This window comes from Rhinolophus sinicus, chromosome 18, assembly GCF_057876585.1.
Source record: "Rhinolophus sinicus isolate RSI-liver-muscle chromosome 18, RSI-T2T, whole genome shotgun sequence".
Taxonomy (NCBI): Eukaryota; Metazoa; Chordata; class Mammalia; order Chiroptera; family Rhinolophidae; genus Rhinolophus; species Rhinolophus sinicus.
Window position 1 is genome coordinate 114015582 of NC_142518.1, and position 22456 is coordinate 114038037.

Genomic DNA, 22456 nt, shown 5'->3' on the forward strand with positions numbered 1-22456 from the left:
CAGCCAATGGTGCAGATCCATGTAAAATGCATTTCCACCAAATCTTTGAAACGTGGACATTGCCCTACTTCTCAAGGCAGGAGGGCACCTAAGGATGATATTGGTCAGTGGTTTTCAAACCCGGTACTGAGGTTTTGATCTGTGCCCACTCAGGCTCGGATCAAACCCTCCAAGTGAGGTCAAGCATCCCTTTTCATTCTATACTCAGTCGAAAGTTCTTCTTTATGTTGAGCCAGAATTTGCCTCACAACTTGCACTCACCGGCCCCATTTTCACCCCTTGGTGTCTCATGGAAGTCACATGTTCCTTCTTCCCTAGAACTAATCTGTTGGCATTTAGAATTTTCCAGAGTCTGAGATGGAAGGGACCTGGTAGCTCATACAGTCCAATGCTCATTGCAGTTGGGGAACCTGAAACCCAGAGAAGGTAGGTGAACTATCTGCACAACAGCAGACAGCTCGTTGGTGGTGACACTGAGACTAGAACCCAAGTCCCCAGTAATCTATAATGTCCTCCCCAGAATTTGTCCTTCCCTAGAGTGCACAACAGCCTCAGTTCCTAAAATGATTTTTTACAGTCCTCATGGCTCTTCCCTAAACTTACTCCCAACTGGAAGTCACCAATGGCTGAATATCAGTAGCTCAGCCACTGGAAGCTCCATGGCGCCTGGCTTTGGTCAGCCGGGGTAAGGGCAAAGGTCAAGGGGAGCAAACTGGTATTAGGAGCGGAGCTGCTCCCTCCCCACAGCCTTTCTCTGTGTCCTCCTCCTCTTTCCATAGAACTAAGTTCCATTCAGACAGCCCTCCTCCCATGCAGGGCAGCCAAGGGGCAGCTTTCAAAGGCCCCTTCTGACCTATTTGCTAGAGAGGCCCTGCTGTGTGACCTTCCACATCCCAAACCCAGAAACAGGAAGAGCTGGTTTAGTTTGCGTTTTGAGAAGGAAAATGAAAACATAGGAAGTGGAGCTCCTGAGAACAGAGGCTTCCAAGTCTGTGTCCACATGCCCCTGAAGCAGGAGGTTTCAGGGAGTACATTCCACAGGGGAAGGGAACGGCCTTATTATGAAAAACAAAACACAAAGCCCTCTAAGGTTTGGAAAGAGAAAAAGGCCAAAAGGAGACTCTTAAGGAGGGACGGGCAGTCCTTTGAGAATCTCCAACCCTCTCCCCCTGTGCACCACTTGTCCATTTGTGGCTGCCATCCCTTGATCTCATGCTATTATCACCACATCTGGTCCCCAGAGATGCCCTGCTCCCTTTAACCTATGGCCCAAGAGGAGGGCCAAGCCGCTTTTCTTGTCTCTGTGAGGATCGTCTAAGTAAGCTGGCACTCAGAACCTTCCTTTCAAATCAGGAAAAAAATACAGACATAAATTAATTACAGGACATGCAAATGTCAGAACAACATTCAGGCTTCACAGAGTACACGCTTCTTGTCTGAAGAAAGCCAGCAAAAGCAGGGCAGCACTTTCCCAGTCCCCAAATATCTCTCGGGGTAATTACTCCATCGCCCCACATGAGCTGCTGTGAGATGTCTTGGCTTTCTCTCCTCTCATCTCTCTGTCACTGGGAGGTGGATGCCATCTTGTTTCCCAACCACAGTTACCCAAAGGGCCAATGCCAAAGGCCTTTTAGATAAAAACGTGTTCCAGAACTCCATCGGTCCTTTCCAGTTCTGGTTTCTGGGCTGCAGAACAGGGCTAATTCAGAGCTAGTTGGCAGGGCAGAGATGTGGATCATTAGGGTGCCAAAGGAACATGGTCTTGAAGGAAACATGCTCATAGCCTCTTTACCAAACTGTTAGTTTTGCAGAATAACACCTGCACCACACAAAAACTTACCACTGTCTCTTGCTTCTCAAAGGGGGCTATGTGTGCCCCCTGGGCCAGAGGTAAGCAGAACTTCTTCCTGGAAGATGCTTTCAAAGGAATCTGCTTGTAACGGCCCATTTCCCCTGAAGGATGTGCGGGCGAAACATCATTTTTACATTACAGCAAGCACAGATAGCTATGCAAGAGCATGCTACATTCACATGAATTGGAAGCTAAAAGTGGAGACTTCAAAGAAATTTCTCACTGTGGCCAGCCGCATGGGCTTCTCCAGCCCCTGGAGGCTGTGGCGGGGGGGATATGGGGCCATTCGGGGGTACATTGCTGCAGAAGTTTCAGAGGCACCACTGACACATTGGGCTCCCTGAGGTACAAACTGTGTCTCATTTCTCTCTGTATTGTCAAAGAGCCAGCCACAGAGAGCATGCTCAGGGACTGGTTCATCCTTCCCTCCACCCATCCACCCATCCACTACCAAGAAAGAAGCAAAAAAGGTGGCTTTAAACTGGTGGAAAGAGCTCAGTTTCTGGACAAGGCAGACAGGCCTGGGTCTGAATTCTGAGTCTGTCCCTTATTAGCTGTGTGATCACCTCTGTGAGGTTCAGTGTTCTCAATTTTCTCCTGGCTTATTGTGGGGACTAAGTGTGACAGGAGGAGGGACAGTGCTCTATAAGCTCCCAGGTAATACCCAAATTATAGTTATTAAATGAGTATAAAATGACCACCATGCCTAGCCCAGGGGGACATGTTTTCTCGAGTCCAAAAATCTGATTTGAGATTAAGGCAGGAGCTGAGGCTTTAGGAATGAGCCCCTGGGCATCTGGGACGGGGAGAGCCCATGTTGAATTGTGACTCTGGAGCCCCACCCGCACTCCAGGGAGGCAGTGTGCAGGCCAGAGGGCAAATTCTGAAGGAGTTATGGAAGGATCAGATGTACTTGCTTTCTCGTGTCTGCCACGAGCCCCTTGGAGGCCTGGCTCTCAGCAAGGGTCATTTGTCAGCAAAGGCCAAAGTACAACCAGGCATGATGACTTATGTGGATGGGAACACACTCTGTGACCTTGAGCAAGTGTCTTCTCCTTCTGGGCCCCGACTTCCCCATCATTAAAATGAAGGGGTTGGATAGGGTGGTCTCTATGGCCCTTCAAGCTCCTACACAGGATGGTAATGTGACTCTTAATTGGAAAGGGGTTTGACACTGATTTTCCAAAAATGTGGTGTTTCAAAAATGTGGTCATTCTGGTCCTCTGATTGTCTGATACTGAATCCTGGACCCTAGTAAAACAGTGGAAAGCGGTGTGGGGAGGGCCTGGCCAGGGCCTGCTTCTACGTAAGTGTGCTGGTTCCTATGGCTTCTACTGCCCGTGTCTGGCTGGACTGGCCCAGCTGGACATCTCCAGAGCAATCCATGCTCACAGTCCAGGTGAGGGGCGGGTGAATGAAGCAGGTGTTTCCCAAGCCCCGGGCTCTGGCCCAGGTAGCTCACAATATAAAAGAGGAAAGGAAAGAAAACAGGAAATCCTGCCCACTCCATGCACCTAATTGTTCAGGAAGAATTCCTTCTAGGCAGGCCTCAGAAGTCAGCAACAGCTGCTGAGTTGCAAAGCTGACTGCTGCAGGCTCTGGGAGGCTGGGAGGCCCCTGCCCCCATCGCAGGCTGTTTGGACCTTTCCCATTCTTCGAAGCTCAGTTCAAATACCATCTCCTCCCCTCTTCCAGTCCCCAAGATACTGTGTGTCTGTCTTATAGCGTGGATCACATTCTGCTTTGTGTTGGAGCTTTTTCCTTTCACATATAGATGAAAAATAACATGCATTCTCTAAGAAAAAAGTCAGGTTGTAGGAGCCCAAGTCCCACAACCCCTCACTCCCACTGTCCTGAATGAGCCACTGTTAGGAGGACTTTTTGTAGCTTTCCAGAAGGCTTGTGTTGTCCAAGCTGTTGAAAATGCAGGAAAGCGAGATGCTTTGGACAGAGCGCTGGCTCCGGAAGCTAAACGTTTGGGTCTGTGTCTCAGCCATTTACTGCTCAGATCAGCTTGGGTGAATTATCTCCTCTGTGACTGTCAGTTCTGTGTTCTGTACAATGGGGTGACAGTTCTGCTCCTGCCATCTCACAGGGTTGTGGTAAGGACCAAAGAAAGAAATGAAAGCACGTTGGAAACCGCAGTGGGTGCCCTATGTATTTCCATGCTTGTCTCTGTGACTTGACTGGAAGCACGTCGAGAACAGAAACATGGCACACCTGGGTCAGTCCCCATTGCCCCTAGTCCTGATGACTTGTCCAGAGCAGGCAAGTGGGGGGAAGTGAATGCTGCCCGGGGGACGTGGAGCTGATTCCCAGGGGTGTGCCACACGTGGAGGGGCCGATGCTTTGTTGCTGTCCTGGTTCTGGGCACACAGTTCCCTGACCTTCCTTTAGAAAAGTTACTTGGCTATCAAAATGCTGCTCCACTTTGAAAATTCTGCAACTACTGCTCCCACCCTCTACCCCCCTCAGCTCCTATTTTCTCAGATTCTGGCCCCAACTAATGCTTTCAGAGTTCCCTGTGCAAACGTGTGTGTGTGTGTGTGTGTGTGTGTGTGTGTGTGTGTGTGTGTAGAGAAAGAGAGAGAGAGAGAGAGAGAGAGAGAGAGAGAGACAGAGAGACAGAGAGACAGAGAGACAGAGAGAGAGACAGAGAGAGAGAGAGAAAGAGAGAGAGAGGAGGAACTGCCCAGTAAAATTCATTTTCTCAACAGACCGGGTGTAAACTGGTGGGAACTTACAGCTGGGACTCCTCAACTATCATTTAGTCCAGTCACTCCTCTTCAACCTTTAACAGACGGGGAAACTGAGAGAAACTGAGATCCAGAAAAGGGAAGGAACTTGCCCAGGAATTGACTGGCTCTAACAGCCAAGTAAAGGGCGGAAGCTGCAAGCCTCTGGGCTGAGAGCGTTCAAGTTAAGGGAAGTATCCTGGGAAGGTGGGTGGGGTCCTGGAAGAGATGAACATGACCAGAGGGGGTGGGCAATCTGGAGAAGCCGTTGGGACCAGCTGCAAAATTCCCCTGGAAAGTGGAAATAGAAGAAATCCGAGGGTTGTGGTTTAGCAAGTTATAACGAGTCTTGCTGAGCAAGGGGAGAGGGGAGAGAGGAAGAGAGAAATCGAGGGGGCCAGAAAAGCAGAAAAAAGGGAAGAAGGCAGGCTAAGACAGGTGAAAGCAGGACATTTATAGTGCTAGGGTGACATTTATAGTCAGTAAGTGCTGGATGTGGCATATCAGTAGTCTTGTCTCGTGCGGGACATCCAGTCACCTTGTAAGTTCCCAGCAGCACTGTGCAGCCTGGGCTGGCTGCTGGAGCAGGAGCGCACCCGCGCTGCAGCCGTAATCTGATTTTAGGTATACAGTCACAGTGCAAGGCGAGCTCAGCCCATTTTACAGCTGACAGTGACATAATGTGGCAATGAAAATAACAACTAGCACAGGAATAATAGAAATAAGTAAAGATGTACTGAGAGCCAATAGTTGTACTGATTAAGGGTCCTAGAGCCAAAGTGTCTGCATGCAAATCCCAGTTGCACTCTTCATTGTGCTGTGTGATCTTGGACAACTTGCTTAACTTCTCTGGGCCTCAGTGTCCTTATCTGTAAAATGAGGATAATAATAGTGTCTTCTTGAAAAGAGTTGGAAGGATCAAATGAGTTGACTCAGGGACAGCCTTTGAACAAGGCCTGGCACAGTTGATGCTCAATAAATGACAGCTATTACTCTCACCATCGCTACATGCTGGGCACTGTTCTCAACATTGTACTCGTATTTATGGCCTGTAATGATCATTCAGAAGGTAACTGAGGCCTAGATGTAAAGGGAACATATCTAGTCTGTTGGCTTTTATATTCGTCTTAGGTGAAGATTTCCCCCCAAAACTGAATCCAATGTGGAACCTCAATAGATAAAACAAAACAAGGAGCATGGCTCTGATTTCAGCAAAGTTGGGTAGGGATGGGGCCTGGAGCCACCAGGCTCGGCCGTCCCTTATTCTCCCCTCCCCCAACATCCCCAAGGCAGGCCTTGAGGCTGCCCCCCCGCCCCCCCCCCGCCCCGGCCACTGTGAGGCACCGTCTGCAAGCCTATCCTCATAGTGTGTCTAACGTTTTTATGCTCAGGTGAAGGAATTGAGTCTGGAAGGGCAAGTACCATGCCCAAGGTTACCGAGCAAGTAAAAGGCAGAGTGGGGTCCAGGTGGCACCACCAGGCGGAGGACAATAACTGGTCCTTGGTTAAACTAGAACACACAGCACCCAGGCTTGGAAAGACAACAGCTAGGAAAGGAGGGCGAGCAGGAGGGAGGGACAGCTGACCCAGAGGCCCTGCCCACAGGCCCTGAGTGTCACCAGCCCCTTTGGACCCTTCTGTCCTGCTGGGACCACCTCAAACTTCAAGAGAATAAGACAAGGCCTGTCCTCATGCCACCTCTGTCTGCACAGGGCTTGGGGTTATCTTTTGACAAGGAATGTAGTCCCCTGTCTCTGACCTGGGTTAAATCCGCTTTGAGATGGGCCCCAGTGAGCATTTCCACAGGGCTTTTCCTTCTCCAGGTTCCTGGACGGCAGTCTGGCTTCCAAGCCATTGTTGCTGAGGAAGTGCAGGGGCCTGGCCTGGTGCTCTGCCCCTTTCACAGCTCTGGTCGGTGCCCCTATGTGCTCAAGGCATGCCACTGTTTATCTTAGAATCTGTGCCTCGCCACCTTTTGTTTCCAGACTGACTTTGGCCTGGGTTACCTAAGGACACCCCTTGGAGGAGAAATGACAGGAGTTTTCCCCCAGAGAACTTTGGGACTTCTCTAGAAGCCCTTGTTCGGATCTGATCACTTGAGCCATTCAGGCCCCATGAGAGAGAACTCTGGGAGACAGACTGTCCAGGGCAGGGCAAGGTAGGGACAAATAGTGGAGGGCAAAGTCCAGGTGCCTGGATGGGCCTCAGACCTCCAACTGTACCACGGAGGGATGGAGCAGATGTCCCCTGGGAACCCTCCATCTGCAGGCTGGGCTGCCCTGGAGGCCGGGCCACTGGGGGCTCTCTTGGGACTGGCCTGGAATCCCGGGGGAACATACCAAGTGACTGATGCAAAGAAAGCCTGCCCACTGCCGTATCTCTCTGGCCCTCCTTGCTAGTCACCAGTCGGTGGAGATACAAGGGGCAGATTACTGCCCCCCAAGCTGCAAACTGCCCCTCTGACACAAAAGCAGCTTTTGTTCATGGCAAGGCCAGCGGCTCAAATGGACAGAGCCCTGGACCCCTGGGCCAGACTGCAGGGTACATGCTATACCCACACAGGTGATGGCAAGAGGAGGAGAGGCTTCCGCCAGTTCTGACTGGGGTGCAGGTGTGTGTACTGAGGCCAGGGGGTGGGGGTAAGGGGCGGCTGTGGGTCGATGCTGTAACTGCTTCCCAGATAAAGGCAGAATCAGTGGCGATCAGAGCTGAGCAGGGACAAGAGGCAAGAACATGATGCAAGGACAAGAAGGAAGCGGTCAGGCAGGACGAAGGGCTAAGGTGGGCACGTTGGCCGTGACAAGCACGTCTTTTCCAAGCTTTTGTTATCTATCCAGGTCCATAATGGCTTAGGGAGGTAGGTGTTATGGTCTCCATGTAAGAAGTGAGGAAACGGAAGCCCAGAGAAGTGCTGTTTGGCATCTAAGTGTGGAAATGGGTGCTCAAAGCCAAGGCTGCTTCGACGGTTAGGGGCCCCTTCCTTGGAGCTCAGAGAATCCACATGCATGGACATTGTTGCTGTGCACCCAGCAGCCCTCCGAAGACGTGGCTGCAAGGGCCCAGGACTTCCCATTTTCCCATGGCCCAGAAGAGGCTGGTGACTGGCCATAGCCGTACACAGCCAGGTCAATGCTCAGCTTCCAGAGCTTTCTGCCTTCGGTTGGAAAGGTGTAGACCCCACAGCTGTTCTGTCTGCAGCTGCTCATTCCCACTTACAATGTGTCCTCACATCCATCATCTCAAGGTTTGCAGGGCAGAAAAAAGATTTCCATTTTCTAAGTGAAGAAACTGAGGGTCAATAACTTTCCAAATGTTGCACAGCTTTCTTTCTTTTCTTTCCCTCTTTCTTTCTCTCTCTCTCTCTCTCTCTCTCTCTCTCTCTCTCTCTCTCTCTCTCTCTCTCTCTCTCTCTCTTACTGAGTGGTGGAACCAGAACTTGAGACCAGAACTGAGCCCAAATCCCCTCTACTTTTTCACCAAGAGCACTTGGCCAGCAAGGGAAGGACAGAGCAAGTTTACTGAAGCATAACGTTCAAGGCCAAAAGAAGCAAACCCCAGCTCCCGAGGGTGACATTTAAGTCCTTCGCTCTTTTCCATACAACCCCCTGCATTGCAGATACACTCATGGGGCCTTTGAGGGGACAAGACAAGCCAGTTAGCTCCGTTCTCCAGAACGGACCCCAGAGTGGACCCCAGAGCCCGTGACTTTCGTGGGCCCTTCTCTCTCTTTCCCTCACCACCTGTGGTTGCGTGTCATTCTGGGTCATTGAGTCATCTTTACATTCCTCCACTCCAGTGGCATTGGGGAAAGAAAACCCTAAATCTCTCAACCTCCACTTGGTTTGGTCAAGGCTGCTTCTGGTCACTCGCTCACTCACTCACTCACTCTTCACTCAGTCCTTTAATAGATATTCCCTAAGTGCAGCTCTGTGGCAAACTGCTTCCTGAACAATGGATACGCCATCAGTAATAAAACAGTCCCCGCCCTGAAAGAATTCAAACTCTGATTGGGTAGGAAGACATATAGGTAACTAAACTCAATATGGAATCATTGCTGATGTAACAGCTGTGGGAGCCCCCCAGAAAGGGAGTGGCTTATGCTGTTCATAGGAGGGCCTACAAGGGTATGTAGGACTTTGCCAGGTGCAGGAGATTGGGTGAATAGCTTAGCCTCTTTGTGCCTCAGTTTCCTCATCTGTAAAACGGGAGAGTAATAGTACCTCCAGGGTTTCTGGAAGAAGTCTATAATTTCAAACGTGCAAAGAGCTTAGAACATTGCCAGACACACTGAAGGCACCATGTAAGTGTTTGTGAAATAGGTCTGAGGAAATAAGGATGAGCATTTCTGTGAGAGAGAAGAACATATGTAACACATTCGGAAGGTAATGAAGTTAAGTTAATGAAGTCTCAGGAATGCAGGCTGATTTGGCTGGGTGACCTTGTGCAGCACTTTGAATGTCAACCTTAGAAGTGTGGACTTGTCCCTGTACATGGATGGACAGCCATTTCTGAAGCTAGATCTTGTCCATGGAGGGTGCCAGAGGACTCCTGTGTGAAGTGCTAGGTCCCAGAGATTGCCACAAGCCAGAAGCAGTCAGTCACCACATTCGAATGGAGGTCACCAGCCCTATGCATCGATCTGGGGAAGGGTGAGTTGGGGGAGAGGCGCTACATCTCAGTCCTCAAGGAGCCGCTCACCTCATTAGAATAAGGCTTGCTTCTGCCAAGAACCTACTCAATCATCTTGGTGCAAAGAGGTGGGGATGCTTGGGTAAGAGATTCTTTTGCTTTCTGAGAGGCAGTATGTATAATGGTCACTAGCCAAGGCCGACAGGCTGTCTGGGTTTCCATCCCAGTGTCACTTCCAAACCTTCGACCATGGGCAAATGGCTTAACTCCTCTGCTACAGTTTTCCCACTAAAAATGAGAACAATGGTAATAATTCGGTCTCCTCATAGAGTTGTCTCAATGATTAAATCACACATGGAAAGTGCTTAGAATGCTGGCTCATGCACCATGGGCTTCAGAAATGTTAACTCTTCTCAGGGACTAAGGGCCTGCCGTGTGCCACGTATCTGGTACCCCTGGGGTAAAAGGCAGAGGCCTAAAGGAGAAAAAAACACTAATTTTTATATGAAAGCAACATGGGTGTATCCTAGAGTTAATTGGCAAGTTCAAGTAGATGTTTAAGATAAAGGTAGCGACTCCAAAGACATTTCCTGCTTGGAGCCGAAGCTTCAGGGTTCATCTTCAGTCCCCAGGGTTTCTCCACATTTGTCCCCCTTGGCCCTTCGGGATACTTGGGCACAAAAGTTCCAGGCACACAGACACATGTGAGCTCATGGGACTTGACGGTGGCGTAAGGATGATGACTGCCATGATATGGGTGAAAGGAGAGCCTTGGGGTTCAAATTCTGCCATCGCTACTTACTAGCTGTGTGAACTTAGCAAATTACACTAGATTTGTCATCCCTCAGTTTCTCCATCTGTAAAATGGGGATGATGATAATGATGGTGATGATGACAGTATCTGCTTTAGAGGGTTGTGGTAAGAACCATGCTGGGCATAGAGTTAGCACTCAATACACATTAGCTTTTATTAAATCCCTTCTCACATTTCTTCCTACAACAACATTGTCAGGTGGGTGTCATCCTGTCCTTTTATGAAGAAGGAAATTGAAGCTGTAAAAGGTGAGATCAGATTTTCTAACAGAGGACACTCCTGCAGTGGGGACGGGGTAGAAATAAATGCCCTGTGGGGTCCTTTCCAGTTCCCAGGTTCTGTGATTCAAGTTCAGCTTTGGAGCGCTTTCACATCACCGTTCTGGCTGGGGCCGAGGCAGCAGAACTCAGGAAGTAGGGGAGGGACTGGCCAGGGAGGGAGATGCCTTAGCAGGGTAGGAAATGGCTGCTGCCGCCCTTCCTTCTAGGCTGCTGCCGCCCAGGGCTGTCCCGCACTCCATCCCCACCAGAGAGCAAAAGGGAAACTCCTGTGTTTGGAGGAAGCTGACTGGGGCCTCCTTTTCCTCAGAGGTTAGGTAACTTGCCCCTGTGGCAGGAGCAGTGCAGGGGCTGCTGGAAACAGAAGTCAAAGGCGTGGCAGCACCAAGCTGGGCACAGAGAGGGGCCTCCCAATGGCTGTTCATCCTGGCGGAGCTGGTCCGGAGTGGGGATTGCTGAGAGGTCAGAGGGCTGATTTATGATCATATGAAGAAAGCCAAAAAGAATTCCATGAAGCAGCCTGGCCTAGTAGAAGGAGGAGTACACAGGAGGTCTGTCTTGATTCTGAAATGGACTCACTATGTGACCTTGGGCAAGTCCTGTACCCCATGTGAAGAATGCATTCAATAAATATTTCGTGAACACCTACTGTGTGCCAGCACTGGCCTGTGGAAAAGGATAAATGGCATGGCAATCACTATGTTAATCTCTCATTCCCTACCAGCCCTGACATTGGGTCTATGAAAAGTGGGTGCAAATCTGCAGATAAGCCCACCTCAATTCACAAACTCCTCTTTCTTTTCCTAGCCTGTCCCTCCCAAATGAGGTTGCTTAGCCCTAGTCTTGTGGCACAAGGTATGGAGACGGTGGAGGGAGGGGCTGTGAACTTCACCTGCGCATTCCCTTATCATGATTCCCATTGTGTCATGGGATTATTATCCTCACATTACAGATGAGGAAACAGGCTCAGAGAGGAAATACGGCCCAGGCTGTGCCCAGTTAGTGCAGAGCCACTATTAGAATCTTGCCCCCGCTTACTGGCCACCACTAGAAGTGGGGTGCAAATGAACAGGTCTGAGAGCCAGCAGCTTTCTGTGTTCCTTGCATTGTAAACAAAGGCAGATCAGGTAAGGCAAGTTTGCTTGCTGTGGGTGGAGGTTAGGGGTAAGGGAATTGAAGATATATAACTTAGGGTCTTGGATCCGGGCTGTTTTTGTAGACCCCCAGGGCCGATCTCTGAGAACAAAAGTGAATCTTTCTTTACAGAGACTGTACTCTGAGCCGGGCACCACGCTCAGCCCCTTTGGGTCCTCAAAACAGTCCTGCAACGTGGACATAATTAATGCCCCCCCCCCCCCCCGTTTAGATGGTCGCTGCGTCTTTGCATTCTTGGGCCTCAGTGTTGCGTCTATAACATGAGTCTATAAGGCACGCTTCTGCTCAGAAGGTCCAGGGGTTCTTGGTACTAGAAGCATTTCAGGTGTTCTTGTTGGAAGTCAGGCTCCCGTTGCTCTGGTTAGATGGAAAATGGGGGTGGGGGGTGGGGGTGAGGTGGCAGTGGGTGGTGAGGAGTGAGTGTCAGCCTGCCAAGATTGTGGGAGCCAAGGTTCCCCTCCGCATTGGACCTATGCACAAGGTCTTCTGCCATTTCACGTGGTGGGTGAGATTTGGGGTAGACAGGTGGCGGAGGGGCTGCCCTGGGGACTAAGAAGACCCTCACTCTCGCACTGAGGTGGGAGGGCAGGAAAGAGTGGGATTAGTAGTAAAACACCTCTCAAATAGGGGCGGGGTGGAAAGGGTCGGAAGGTGACTCCAACCGGAGAGGGGGCCGATGGCAACGGGGAATCAGGGTATCGCAGCTAAATGACTTGAGGCCAGCATAGGATATAGAGAAAGGGGGGTTCCTGCCCTAGGTGGGGGCGTGGAACTTTCTAGTCGCTATGAGGGGCGGGGCCAGTCGACAGTGGCTCTCTCAGCCCCTCCCTCCCTCGATGTTTCCCGGGCTGTGGGCTCAGTTCGGGTGCAACCACCCGAGGCGCCAGCGATCCGGCGAGCCGGCTCGCTGCCTGCCTGCGCGCTCCGGAGCCGCGGCCAACGCATGGCCCAGGCGCGGGGCTGGGGGCCGGCCCAGCGGCTTCCGAAGCCCCGGACGTGGACGCCGAGGACGCTGTGGGGTGTGAAGGGCACCCGGGGCGACCCGCTGCGCTGGAAACCAGGTGAACAGAGCTGGGCGGACCTGCGGGAGGTCAGGGCTCTGCTGCACTTGGCCGAGAGCCTTGGCGCTGCCGTCCCGGAGGCTCCGCCAAGCTCCCGGCCCGCTCGTCCTTGGTTCCAGTCCCGTTTTCATCTATTAGTCCTACGTCCGTTTGTCTAAACCCCACCCCTGGCTGGCAGTCCCCCTTTTCAGACCTTCCACCCCAGCGCGCCTGCTTTCTTCTAATTCTTCGCCCACTCTTGCTCTGTCTCAAGGTGCCCCGTCCTTTTATCCCAACTGTCCGTCTGGTTTCGTCCCTCCCCACCTCTCTACCTCTGCCTTCAGCCTCCGCTCAAAAAGAACGTTATTTTAGTTACCAACACACAGTAGGCGCTTAATAAACAGTATGCTCTTTTCCCTTTATTCCTATTCATTGTTTCTCTGCCTCTGGTGTCGCACTTCCACCCTCCTGTCTGTCTTCCTGTCCCACTGTACATCTGACCCTCGGCCTGTATTTTTACTATTTATTCCATTGTCTGCCCTTCTAGCTCTCTTTTTGTCTCCGTATCCTTAGGTCTCACTACCTATTCAGTAGCTCCCTACACCCCCCCCACCATCCCTCCAAGGGCCCTTTACTGCCTAACTCTATTCCCCAGTTGCATGACACAGCTGAGCCCCCCCCCCAAGCACATTTTCAGTCAGTTCGAAATGACTAAAAGCTCCATCCCGGGGCCTGTTTTCACTCCAGTGGGTCTCAGAGTTCCTGGCACTTTGTCTTTTGAAAAATTGAAAAAAATATATATTTCTTTGAGCACTTAAAAACTTTTCCATGCTCTGCCCATTCGTTTTCCCCAGTAAATTCTCCCTTGCTCCCACCCAAATGGCAGGGAGGAAATAGCAAACTGGATTGGGTTTCTCGACATAGATTTGTCATGGAACATGCACACACTGAAGGACAGGGCCTGCAGAGATGCTCAGATCAGACCCTCTGGCTGTACATATGTGGACATCGAGGCCCAGAGAGAGCAAGACTCTCAGCAAGGTCACACAGCATCTCTGTGCTAGAAGCAGGGTAGAAGCCAGAGTTGCAGTGTCCTGCCCCTGATCCAGGAGCCTTGGTGGGAGTTGGACCCAGGATTCACTTCCCTGGTGTTTCCTAGGGGTCTGTTGATTCAGAGACATCAGGTGTCCAACCTGGGAGCCTTGCTGCCCCCCTCTCTCCCAGTCCTCCGGACCTCACCTGACTGCTCACCTGTCTGAGTTGGGCATTCTCCCTCTGGGGTTGCTGTTGCCTCCCCCACTGGCACAGGAGCTCCACGAAGATAGGGACCCCAGCTGTCAGGCCCATCTGCTGTGTTCTCTGCCCCAGCCATGTGCGGGTGCCCAGGTGCCCATGTTGACTGACAGGTTGATACATACGAGGTCTGACAATTAAGTTCTCGAACAATGTTGCTAAACTTTTTTGATATCAGAGGGATTATTCATTATGAATTTGTACCAACTGGACAAACAGTTAACCAAGTTTACTATTTAGATGTGCTGAAAATGCTGTGTGAAAAAGTTAGATGAAAACAACCTGAATTTTTCGCCAACAATTCATGGTTCTTGTATCACGACAATGCACCAGCTCTCAGGGCACTGTCTGTGAGGGAGTTTTTAGCCAGTAAACAAATAACTGGATTGGAACACCCTCCCTACTCACCTGATCTGGCCCCCAATGACTTCTTTCTTTACCTGAAAATAAAGGAAATATTGAAAGGAAGACATGCTGATGACACTCAGGACATCAAGGGTAATATGACGACAGCTCTGATGGCCATTCCAGAAAAAGAGTCCCAAAATTGCTTTGAAAGGTAGAGTAGGTGCTGGCATGAGTGCATAGCTTCCCAAGGGGAGTACTTCAAAGGTGACCCTAGTGAGATTCAGCAATGAGGTATGTAGCACTTTTTCTAGGATGAGTTCGTGAACTTAATTGTCTCACCTCATATGCATAGGGAAGCCCCAGCCTGGGTGAGGGTCAGATCAGAGCTTTTATTTATTTAGAGAGAGAGAGAGCGCGAGAGAGTGAGAGAGAGGGAAAATTGGAAGGTGGTGGTGGAGGAGACCTGTACTTGGAGAAGAGCCCATTGAGTAAGGATAGGGACTCCTGGGCCAGGAAGAGCCCAGACCCTTTGTAGAGTAGCCCTCGGGCCTCACAACACATCCTAGGCTCTCTCTGATGTCATCCTGAGGCCTCTGAGGGCTGTCCTTCGGGGAAAGGAGCCAGGGTGGGTAGGTGTCCAGGGGACCGCTCTGTCTGCTTGAATTGAGTTTGCCAAGCTCTAGAGACCCATAATCACAGAGTTGGATTGTGCTAGGCTCTGTGCAGAGCCTGTAAAAGCTACTCCCTCCACCCCCGCCCGAGGAGCCCTCCAACTTCATCGGCACTGGATCTGGTTGCACATGCGGTCAGGCTGATTGATGGTGGGGCCTGTGGGTGGGAAGGAAGAGCTCCCTCTTTCCTCCTTTTCTATCTCCTCCTCACCCTCCCAGGTTTTGTCTTGGGAGCTCCTTCCCCAGAGGGAGGGCCATGTAGAAGGTTCCCAGGCAAGGGAGCAGGATACTGAGCTCTGCTCAAGGGCTCTGGGTACCCACTGTTGTGGGGTGAGCTGAGGGCAGTGCTGGAGGCAGAGGCCAGATCTCCAGCCTTCTAGGCTGGCTGGGCCTCGGCAACCCCCTTCCTTTTTCTCTTTCCTCTGCTCTTTCTGGCCTGGAGCCCAGCTACTCCCCATCCTCAGAAGTCCCTCACACCCCACCACCCCCCTCCTCTGCAGAAGCCCCATTAATGCTGGCTTTCTGGGAGCCCCACCCACACGGGAACACACAGAGAAGCTCACGGAAGCAGAGAATGCACTGGAAAGAAGGGACTCGAGAAACTAGGGCTCAGCCCTGCTTTTCCAGATGAGGAAACAGCCTAGCCAGGAAGGAGCAAGCTTAAAGGTTTAAAGTAAACCAGGCACAGGGGACTGTGGGGGAGGGAGAGGAGGGAAGGTTCCTCTGGGCTCAGCTGCTTGTATGTGCACACGGGGAGGATGCGAGGGGGCTTGTGTTGGAGGTGGGCTTGCCTTTACTCATCTGCCCTCAGCACGCTGTGACCTTCCTGTGAAGGACAGGAATGGGTGGGGTGCCGAGGGTGGACATCCTGCTCTGGGTGTCTGTGCCGCAGTCACCAAGTGCTCTGCCCAGGGTGACCTCACCTATTCATTTGGGCCAAAGGCAGGCAGACCTCCCTGAGGGAGCGGGGGTTGGGGGCTCACCTGCCTACAGCAGAAAACCTCTTGGCCCTTTGAGATGGGCCAGTAAAGCCCGGCCAGGGGCCCACCTCATTGTCATGGCCTGGTGGGTCTATTATGTGGATGTGAGGGGGCCAGCCTTCATCAGGCTGACACTTTGGTGTTTGTTGGGGAAAAGGGGACAGGCTTTTGGGTGTCTGGGGAAGAGCCAGGGATAGGAACAGAGTAGCCCTGGGTTCTTTGCCTCCAGCTGTCGAGTACAAGTGCCTGGAGACCTCATGAGCCAGCCCAGCGCTTTCTTCTCCATGGCTCCCGGAGGCAGGTGGGAGGGAATGAAGGTCTGTGTGTTGTAGCTTGAGGGGGAGCCCAGAGAGGTAGGTGATCCCTGAAACTCCCCTGGCCTGTGCCTGACTCCCCCTCACAGGCAGCTCAGGACTTCCAGCCCAGCACAGGGCTCCCCGTTCCAGCGTTTCTGGCATATGGGGTGAGCACAGCCACAGTGGTCCCCTGGGCTGTGAGCTGAACTCCTCCCAGGACCTAGCTGTCTGTGCCCCACCCCCACTCAGCAATGCTCAGTGAGGTGCCTGTGTGCCCCTCACCTTTGCAAGCCCCTCTCACCACCGCTTCCTCACCTCCCCACGTCTGGCCCTCCTCTGGCTACCCCTCTTAGTGCAAACCCCTGCCATGGCCACAGCTCCTCAGGATTGTTTTATGAGCTGTAACTAAGTATCCCACGTTGTGGGAGCCTGCTCAATAGCCCCCTTTCATGAGGCTGGGTGGGGGCCCCAAAGCACCAGGGAGCAGGCGCTTACCCTCACAGGCCTGGCTGGTGGGCTTTCGATGAGGCATGCAGGAATGTGTGTGAGGGCACCCACGGTCATGTGCTGGACCTGCCTGTCCGGGTGTAATTCATTTTCCCCTCACGCTTCGACTCCCCTTTCTTTCCCCCCAGCTGAGTTTCCTGGAATTATTTGCTGCTGCTCCTTTAGCGCCATAGAAAAGGGTCATAGACGAGTCTGTCTGGTTCCTTCCTGGCGTTACCCGCAGCCATTCCAGAGTGGGCTTATGGGTCTGCTTACAACAGCCTGAAGAACCCCCATTCCTAGGTGGGGGCAGGAGGAGGGAAGTGTAGGGACTGCTGTAAATCCTCAGATAAGCACTTATTGGGACCCAGGTGTTGTGGAGTGAGGCTCAGGGTAACAGCGTACGTATGGAGTTTCTCTCTGCCCTGGAAAAAAGCTTAGCTCTGCAACGTGGTTAGTGCGGTCCTGCTCCTGTCACCGCCCTTGACAATCTACCCTCACATCCGTTGTCTCTACTCCACCTGCTACAGATTGTGCTCTAACCTCATTTGACAGGTGAAGAAAGCGATGATTGGCTCACACAGTGACTTGCCCTGGGTAATACAGCCATAACGTGGTAGAGCTGAGACTGGCGCCCAGCTGCCCCACTTCCCGATCCAGGGCTCATTCCACCATTGCTCGGGGCCTCTGTCGCCACGTGTAATAGAAGCACTTTCTATGTGCCAGCCATCATTCTAAGTGTGACTTAGCCCAGTGGATCTGTTCAACAGCCATCCAAGGTCAGGGCTGTGATCATCATCCACACTTGACAGATGAGGAAACTGAGGCACAGAAAGTTGGAGAGTAATTTGCCCAAGGTCACACAGCTAGTTAGTGGTAAAGTTGGACTTTGTACCCAGGCCGTCTGGCTCCAGAAGCTACTGTCCTGCCTTTTGCACGATGCAGCTGGGCTGTGGTCGTGGTAAAGTGAGGGAAGCCCGTGCCTCGGTGCATGCACGCACCCCAAGGCCTTTTACCTGCCCTCAGCCAGCCCTCATGCACTTAGGTTTTCCTGCCTGCTGGCTGAGTAGGCAGCCAGGACAGCAGCGGCAGCACTATAGGACACAGGTAAGACTGGGGCTTGTGGGAAAAGTGACGCCAAGGAGCAGTGCCCAGAAAGGAGCCTGTGAAAAGGTACCACCTCCTCATCCGATCCAGGCACCATCACTGAATATCTGTTCTATGCAAGACGTCAGCTTACATGAGGGCTGGGGGTGGCTTGGGGAGCAAGAGAGAGTGGTGCGATTGAAAAGATGAGCTACGGTATCTTTGTCCTTCTGAAGAGGCTGAGCTCTTCTCGCCTTTCTGAAGCTCATGGGGTAAGGGAAGGAGATCAAACAAGACGCAAAGAAATAGCCCAGACATCACTTGGGCCATTTCAAATGTCACAATGCACATGGCAAATATTAGGATTATAGTTTTCCCTGACTATTGTATTCACTCAGTCATTCAACAGATGTTTTTATTGAGTACCTTACTCCATGCCAGGCACTGTGGAGCTCTTGTTCTAGTTATTTATGGTAATTGCTCTTTTTTTTTCAGTTTTTGTACTTTTTTAGTAGTTTTTGTACTCTTTTTGTAGTGTTTGTGCTTTCTGCAGTTTTCCCTGTTGTAGTTTTCTGGGTTGTCTCGTTTTGTTTTAAGAGCTGAGTATCTCAGAGCCCATCGTATCTAATTCACTTAAAGGTATCTACAAAAAGACAAGTTGGGTTTGCTTATCATTGATATGATTGTAGTTTCTTCACGGTTGTGCCTTGAAAATCATTTGACGTTCATTCAGCCATCAGCAAACATCACTTGAGAAATTGCTGTAGGAACTGTGCTTGGTGCCGTGGGGTGGAAGGAATCAGCTCTGACATGATTTCCTGCCCTTAGGGAAGCTCTAGGATCATTGCAGGACCCACCCTTTTATGTCCTTCTAGAATTTTCCAGAAGCAAGATAAGTTTGGCTCCAACTGAGAGCCTTAGGGATGCTTACCGATGTAACAGCCCAGCTTCAGGAAGGAGGTCATCTCCCTCCCCACCCATCAGAAGGGTTCCTGACACTGGGTAGGATTTTGTACCCAGGTGTGAGTTCTGGCGTACAGGCCTCATCCACATCCAAGACCCACAGGGACATGGCTCACATTGAACCAAGTGCCACCTGCAGTCTTGCCATTGAAAGGAATGAGCGGTGCCTTGTTTCATCTTTTCTCCTCTGATACTCAGCAGGGCCAGCAGGGAAGGAAGGTGGGAGAATTCCAGTTTGGTCTAGTGGGTTGAAGGCCAGACAGGAGGGGGGCACCTGGGGCTACATTTCTGGTTCTGCCACTTCCATTGCCTCGGGTGACCTTAAGAAAGTTGCTATTCTAAGAATCACTCATTTTTGCTCTCATCTGTGTTGGATACTCTGGCAAACAAGTTAGATGAAAGCAATCCCTGCTTTCTAGGAACCTCCGCTTCCCTTCTCCATCTATTAGGTAGGGAGAAAGTAACCGGTGTGCAGATACTGTCCCTGCCATGGATTTCCTGGGTAAACTTGAGTGAGTCATCTCTTCTCGGTTTCTGTACTTGTAAATGTGGAGGATGGGTGGCTGGACGCATGGGCTCATGGGTCCTGCCATCCCAGGCTAATAGAGTCCCCAGTGCAACAGAGAAATTAAGGTTGTGAACTTGTGTTGAACCCTTGTGAGGAAAGGCGAGAGAGAAATAAAATCTTAACACTGTTTCTTACTGAATTTAAACGGGCTTTCTGGTGGTACATGATGTCACAACTCTTGGGAGCTCTCCTGCCATGATCAATGGAGATGCCCCCAAGTTTTCCATGCATTTTGCTGCAGAAGAATTTGGACTTGAGGCAGAGTTGGGAGTAGTGGGGAAGTTGCAGGATGCTGGGAATGGCAACCTCCTGCTCAAATATCTAATGTTTCGGTTCTCTCTTGGTTGCCTCTACTAACCCGAGATCTCACCAGAGTTGTATATCCCGGTAAATTATCCTCAGCAAGCCACTGAACCTTCCCGTGCACGTGGCACGTGTACTCAAACCCCCCACACGGTGCCAGACACATTCAGCGCTCAATAAATATTAGTCTGTGTCCCTGGCCAACTCACTCCTTCACTCTGGGTCCCTGGCTCTTGGCTTTCGCCTTCTCTCCCCCCACCCCCAGCAGTGTGACCTGAGGGGAGAGGCAGCGGCGCAGCGATTGGAGGAACTAGAAGGCAAGAGCCCCGCCCAGCACAATTTGTGCGACTTTCTGGGGAGTCCGGTGGGCCGGACTGCTTCCTCATTGGTCGAGGGACCTATATGTGGGCGGGGTGTCCCTACAGCCAGCTCGCCGTCTCTCCCTCCCCACCTGCGCCAAGAGTGGCCTCCGGTTGACAACAGCTAAGCAGCCGCGGCAGCTGTTGCTCTGGCTGGCACCGTTACCCCCACCCGACCCCGGGCTCCGCGCGTGCCCCGGACGGAGCAGTCCCGCCTGCGCTCGCCTCTTGCCCGCTGGCAGCTGTGTCGGGGTCTCGAACCCCATGCGGTGAACGCGGCCTCCAGGTAGGAGTTGGGGTGACAGCAGGGGGAGACCCGGACCCACGCGGGGGGGAGCGAGCTAAGCCACTTTAGCCACCCTGATTTGGGGTCGGAGTCGCCTAAGCTAGGGGCATCCGTGAGCTCGCCGGGGGGCCGTGCTTCTCCCAGGAAAGCCCCGCGAGTGAGGTGGCGGAAAGCAGCTGCCCGCGCGTTATCCCCGGGCCTGTCTGGAGTCGGGAGCCGTAGCTCTGGGGCTTAGGAGGGGGGCCTGAGCTGGGCGGGGGCGGCGTGGCTGTGGGCTCTGTGGCTGGGTCACGCCGCTTCTCCTGCCCTCTCCTTTCTCTGTTTTTGAGGGCATTTCCAGGAAGCCCTTGGTCGGGCCGTGTGGGCTTTCCCTCAGCCACTGCCTTCCCTTCTGAGAAACGCCCCGGACTTTCCTGGTATTAGGGTAGCTGTGGGGATCAAGCGAAAACCTTTGGATAAGTTGTATCTTTCAGGGCTCAGTTTCCCCATGAAGTCCAAAATGGTTTTGGATTGGAGAACTTCTGAGGCTTTTAGTGGACATTTTTGGGATTTCCAAATTGAGTAGTCTGGGGTTCTCTCCATTTCTCTTCTCCCAAGACTCTGAATTATGACTCAGGAAACCGAGGTTCAGCCACTAATTCATGTGACTTTAGGAGAGGCATGCGACTTCTGTGAACCACAGTGTTTTCAACTGCAATTCAGGTGGTGGGCTGGATTTCAGTATCTAAAAGGCCAGTCTCTTCCGCCCTGATATTTGGTGACTTGGTGCATGGATCCCTGCTGCTCCTGGCTGGCAGGTAAAGGGTTTTCTCTGAGACGTGTGGGACCAGAGGAGCTACACAGATGGAGAGCATTGTGGTGATTACGCTGCTAAGCCAGCTGGAAAAGTAGTGGTGGTGGGGAGTGCTGGGGCCAATGCAGAACCCTGGGTCCCAGAGGTTGGGCTGGAGGGCCCTGGCTTGTCTCCATCCAGAGGAGAGGGTGATGAATCACACCCAGGGCTATTTTCAAACCCTGACTCCTACTGTGGGACCTGTTCCCACCCCCACTTTAGGGGTTGCTGTCCCCACCCACCATCTGTCTTACTGCTCTCTGAATTTTCCCTTCACTTTCATCCTCCTGGAATGGAGGAGAGGCAGTTCTTGTCTGAGGATAAGAGGGCAGGCAGCCCAAGGGCGCAAAGAAGGTGGGGGTTGCAGGTGGTTTCTGAGTGGTTGATGGAGCAAGTGGGAAGAATGTGGCAGGGAGGAGGATGGGGGCGGGGGCCTCTTACTCTAAAGCTACAGCTACCATAGCGCTGGTCCTCCTGGGCTGGCCCTCGTTGCTGGGCTTTAGCTTTTGTGCAACTCTGTTCTGGATTTGGGGTTTGGGATTTCTGTTCCCTGGACCTCTGTAGGTAGGGCTAGAGAGTGCCGCATGGATGGAATTCACTAAGTCTCCCCTGTTGGCTCGCCTGCTCTCTTCCCCTCACGCGACTCTTAGAGAAGTATGTGAAACCTCTCTGAGCATCTGCGGCTCCCGTCCCGTCCCCCGGCATGGAGAGACGCACCTGGAGAGAAGCTGCTGTTGGGAAGTGACATCTGTAGGTGTTTAGAGCAAGAAGAGGGGCCGAAGGTGTGCAGAGGGGCTGTGTACCCTGCGTGAGTGTTGGGGCGCGGCTTCCTTATTAAAGCACCTTCTGAGTCTGAGCAGAGGAGCAAAGAAAGTGGCACATAGAGCCCCGAACTTTGACACTTTCTGTCTTGTTAGAGTTTTAAAATTCCATTCTTAGGGCTACGGATTGGAGAGGGAGCAGAGGACCCCTGGCGCCAGGCATAACAGCAGCGACACAAAAACAAGAAGGTCCCAAAGGGAAGAGAAGATAGCGTCTCTGATCGGGATGCTGTCACAGCTGTCAATGCTCTTCTGCCAGGAGACTTCTGGAGCTCCCTGTTGCAGCCAGGGAAAGTTCAGGTTCAGTGCTGGCAGGCTTACCAAAGGCAGGCTGTGCCCCCACCTTTGAGCGGAAGGTGGGGTGAGGAGCCTCTGGCTAGAAGAAGGAGTTGCCTCTAGCTTGAATAGAACAGGGAGAACTTTTTCCTCGGGTTCTCAGTTTGGGGAGGATCAAGTGTCACAGCCCTGAGCCTCTGCGAGGCTGTTGTCAGGTAAAATACAGGTAGGGGATCTGAAATCTGTGAGGCCTGTAGGATGAGAAGCGTGAGCTACTCCACCCCACAGCCCTAAGCAGAGTAGTTGAACAGAGGGCTGGGTACACAGTTGTCAGTGTGAAGTGTTTAAGTCTCTATTCATCTGTGACTTGGGGTCTTGGTTTGTG

General features: G+C 52.1%; 1 protein-coding gene across 4 annotated transcripts in view; it reads left to right on the forward strand.

Annotated features, from left to right (window-relative positions):
- Positions 1-22456, forward strand: part of STARD8 (StAR related lipid transfer domain containing 8) — a 70120-nt gene that overhangs the window by 20731 nt on the left and 26933 nt on the right. For 2 of the 4 annotated variants that reach the window (XM_019753601.3, XM_019753602.3), the window contains exon 1: positions 19951-20142. The exons of 1 other annotated variant lie outside the window; for it this stretch is intronic. Coding sequence is in view for 1 of the 3 variants with exons in the window: in XM_019753599.3 (XP_019609158.3) it covers positions 12407-12524 (118 nt within the window). In the remaining 2 variants the exon portion in view is untranslated. Of the gene's footprint in view, positions 1-12317; positions 12525-19950; positions 20143-22456 lie in introns of those variants that run through there. One more of the 4 variants, XM_019753599.3, reaches the window with a different exon arrangement.